This window comes from Penaeus japonicus, unplaced genomic scaffold (genome assembly GCF_977035675.1).
Source record: "Penaeus japonicus unplaced genomic scaffold, GWHDUDI00000001_assembly GWHDUDI00000010, whole genome shotgun sequence".
Classification (NCBI taxonomy): Eukaryota; Metazoa; Arthropoda; class Malacostraca; order Decapoda; family Penaeidae; genus Penaeus; species Penaeus japonicus.
In genome coordinates, this window is record NW_028234412.1 from 28458357 (window position 1) to 28462318 (window position 3962).

The 3962-nt window shown below is 44.1% G+C and overlaps 1 protein-coding gene across 1 annotated transcript in view; it reads right to left on the reverse strand.

The window, feature by feature from the left end:
- Positions 1-3723, reverse strand: part of LOC122254181 (alpha-(1,6)-fucosyltransferase-like) — a gene marked incomplete at its 5' end in the record, with an annotated part of 49281 nt that extends 45558 nt beyond the window's left edge. Inside the window, 1 exon segment of the mRNA XM_086541140.1 lies at positions 3623-3723. Coding sequence (XP_086397266.1) covers positions 3623-3723 — 101 coding nt within the window.
- Positions 3724-3962: the final 239 nt, after the last annotated feature.

Consider the following 3962-nt stretch of genomic DNA (forward strand, 5'->3'; position numbering starts at 1 on the left):
ACACGACATGGACACAACATGAATATGACATGGCCCGACACGCAGAAAACGTCTTAGAATACGGCTGTTAGACTTGTCACGCACGCATGTTATTCAGAAGCCATGTAAGATGCACGCATGTTGTTCAGGAGCCATGCAAGACACACGCATATTGTTCAGAAACCGTGCAAGACGCACGCATGTTGCTCAGAAAGAAGCGTGCAACGGACGGCCATATATGTTATTCAGAAGCGCCCGTTGAGAAGAACGCACGCTGATGTTGTTCCAGGAGCATGCAAGAGCAACACCTAGTTGTTTAGGCAGAGGAGCCATGCAAGATGCCACCCTTGCTATTAAGAAGGTTCTCGCACAGGCCCATGAGAAAGTTGTTTTCCTCTCAGCAGTGGAGTTGTTCCTGCTCATTTTTATGTGTTTCCCCCCCCACCAAGCGGTCGAGAACGTATTTCCTGCAAATTTCTCTCTATATATGTAACCCCATCCCTAAGCCCGTTCGCATGCAAGTTGTTTTTCAGCAGTTTGCAGTGCAAGAGACCATGGTTGTCCTAGTAACGCTGTGCAAGATGCAGCATCGTTGTTCTCAGAAAGCCGTGAAGACAAGACGCGCCAGATGTTGTTAGGAGCATCGACATGTTGTTGGAGCAAGCAAGAGCATGTTGTGCAGAAGGCGTGCAAGGCGCACGCACGTTGTTCAGCATCCAGAAAAAAACTCCGTGCAAAAACTCACACATGTTGTTCACGAAGCCACTTACAGAACACGCTATTCATGTTGTTACACGAACCCGTTGCAAGATGTACAGTTATATGTAAGTATTCTTTTAGAAGCCGTGCATGCAGAAGCATGTTGTCCAGAAGCTGTACAAGATGCACACATGTTATTCAGAAGCCCTACAAGATGCACGCATGCTATTAAGAAGCCGTGCAAGGCGTGCGTATTTTGTTTCCCTCTCAGCGGTGGAGTTGTTGTACTCGCTCATTCGCTTATGTGCCCCCCCCCCCCCAAGTGGGTCCGCAGAAGGTTTTCCAGCCTATTTTATAATATAGTAAAACCAGTCAAGCCGTGCATGCAAATTGTTTTCTTCTCAGCAGTGCAGTGCAAGAGCATGTTGTACAGAAGCCGTGCAAGATGCACGCATGTTGTTCAGAAGCCGTGCAAGATGCACGCATGTTGTTCAGAAGCCGTGCAAGACACACGCATGTTGTTCAGAAGCTGTGCAAGACACACGCATGTTGTTTAGAAGCCATGCAAGACGCACGCATGCTATTAAGAAGCCGTGCAAGGCATGAGCAAGTTGTTTTCCTCTCAGCAGTGGAGTTGTTCCTGCTCATTTTTATATGTTCCCCCCCCCACCAAGCGGTCGAGAAGTTTTCCTGCACATTTCTTATATATGTAAACCCCCCATCAGGCCGTGCATGCAAGTTGTTTTCCTCTCAGCAGTGCAGTGCAAGAGCATGTTGTACAGAAGCTGTGCAAGATGCACGCATGTTGTTCAGAAGCCGTGCAAGACGCACGCATGTTGTTCAGAAGCCGTGCAAGACGCACACATGTTGTTCAGGAGCTATGCAAGACGCACGCATGTTGTTCAGAAGGCGTGCAAGACGCACGCATGTTGTTCAGAAGCCATACAAGACACACGTATGTTGTTAAGAACCCGTGCAAGATGTACGTATGCTATTTAGAAGCCGTGCAAGACACGCATGTTGTCCAGAAGCTGTACAAGATGCACACATGTTATTCAGAAGCCCTACAAGATGCACGCATGCTATTAAGAAGCCGTGCAAGGCGTGCGTAAATTTTTTCCTCTCAGCAGTGGAGTTGTTACTGCTCATTTTTATGTGTCCCCCCCCCCCCCCCAAGTGGTCGAGAAGTTTTCCCGCATATTTCTTATATATGTAAACCCCCCGTCAAGCCGTGCATGCAAATTGTTTTCTTCTTTCAGAGATGACCGTGCAAGATTTCACCACTGTTTGTACAGAAGCCGTGAAGGGATGACGCATGTTGTTCCGCTAGTGTGCAAGACGCACGCATGTTGTTCAGAAGCCGTGCAAGACACACGCATGTTGTTCAGAAGCTGTGCAATACACACGCATGTTGTTCAGAAGCCATGCAAGACACATATATGTTGTTAAGAAGCCGTGCAAGATGCATGTAAGCTATTTAGAAGCGGTGCAAGGCAGCAAGTTGTTTTCTCTAGCAGTGGAGTTAGATTGTTTTTCTGTCATTTTTACTATGTTAGTGGTATATACGAGAAGTTCAATCCTACATTGCTTTTTTATGTATCAATGGCAAGCTCTCAGAGTGCAGGGGCTATCTTTATAATGTTTTATCCTAAGCTATAATGGAGATGCACGGTAAATATATTATTTTTCGAACGCTCAAGGAGCATGTTGATCAGAATGGTGGCAAGACTCAGAATCATACTGCAATAATGTTAGTTCAAGACACAATAAGACGCATGCAAGCAAATTTAGAAATAAAACCAATTGAATGTTAGAAGCTGTGCAAGATGCACGCATGTTATTCAGAAGCCATGCAAGACGCACACATACTATTAAGAACCCATGCAAGGCATGAGCAAGTTGTTTTCCTCTGAGCAGTGGAGTTGTTCCTGCTCATTTTTATGTGTAACTAGCCCATTAGTACCGCTGCACTGGCCGATGAATTTGATAATGTTTTAGCTTATGGTTGAATGTCACAGTTACCTGCAAAGTCTGGTGCAGATAGCCTCCATTGACCAAGAGCCCACTTATAGGGTGGAGACATTAATTTTAGCTAGATTATAGTAGTTAAAGCCTGGTTATTTCTCTTAGATACGATGGGGGCCGTCTATTAGCGTGGTCCGAGCGATGTAAGGCACTGATATTGTATATCATGTGACCTAAGGCATTGATTATATATTTCTACTTTATTCAATGCTATAATACTGGCAGTCTGTTTTGACCTGACGTGTCCTTTTTTCCTGTGTTCGTTTACGCCTCGAAACTCCAGCTGCTCTAGCAGCTACATTTGCTAACGGAAGGCCTTAGGCATAGAAAGCGACTCAGGATTCGTACTTAAGCAGGACAGAAGGAACCGCAGGGCAGAGCAGGTCAGAGATAGATAACAGACAGACAAGAGGACAGGCAGAGCAAACAGCTCTGACCTCCAGCCTTTGGCTGGAGCCAAGTGTATTAAGAGAGTCCTTTAATAAAGACCATAGAACGTGAACATCTCTCTGTCTTATTCACTGGATCACAACCGCGGGCAGCTAGAGGATTACAACTAGGGCATCCAGTGGTTTATTATTGCTAGCAGCGGGTTACAACAACTGGTGCAATCACATACTTTATGCGAACTTACTCATATTTTGTATTCACTCACTCACTATCAGTGCTCACCTCAATGACTCATTATGTTGACTTTCGCACCAAATCACTGGATGCATTTTTGGGTGTATTCACTCTATGTCCCCACTGTGTGTACTGACTCACATACTTTATATACCCACTGTGTGTATATTTATGCCATATGTACACATTTTTTGTACTCTTCCACTTTATATACTAATTGTGAGTACTCACTTGGATGGACTATTTGATATATTCATTAGATGTACTCACTCACTCATACTATGTACTCACTTACTTGTACATATTTGTGTTCAGTGACAAATACATCGCCGTGCTGCAGAGAACCACAAGCAGCACGGCGAGAGACAGGAGGCTTTTCTGCCTGTTAACCGCCATCTTGAAATGGAAAGAGTGTTAGTTTATTGTTTTAGATAACTAATTCTGATCGATATTTATAACTGATTAGCATTTTATAATTAATGCATGATCTAATCATACATATGCACATAAAACAAATGTTATTTTCACTCGTCACCATATAATCCTCTCTTTTTCCTCCAGCTTTTCACTTGAATGCCACCTACCCTGGGTAAGATCATTTGAAACAGGATATTTGCATATGAACAATATTTTTA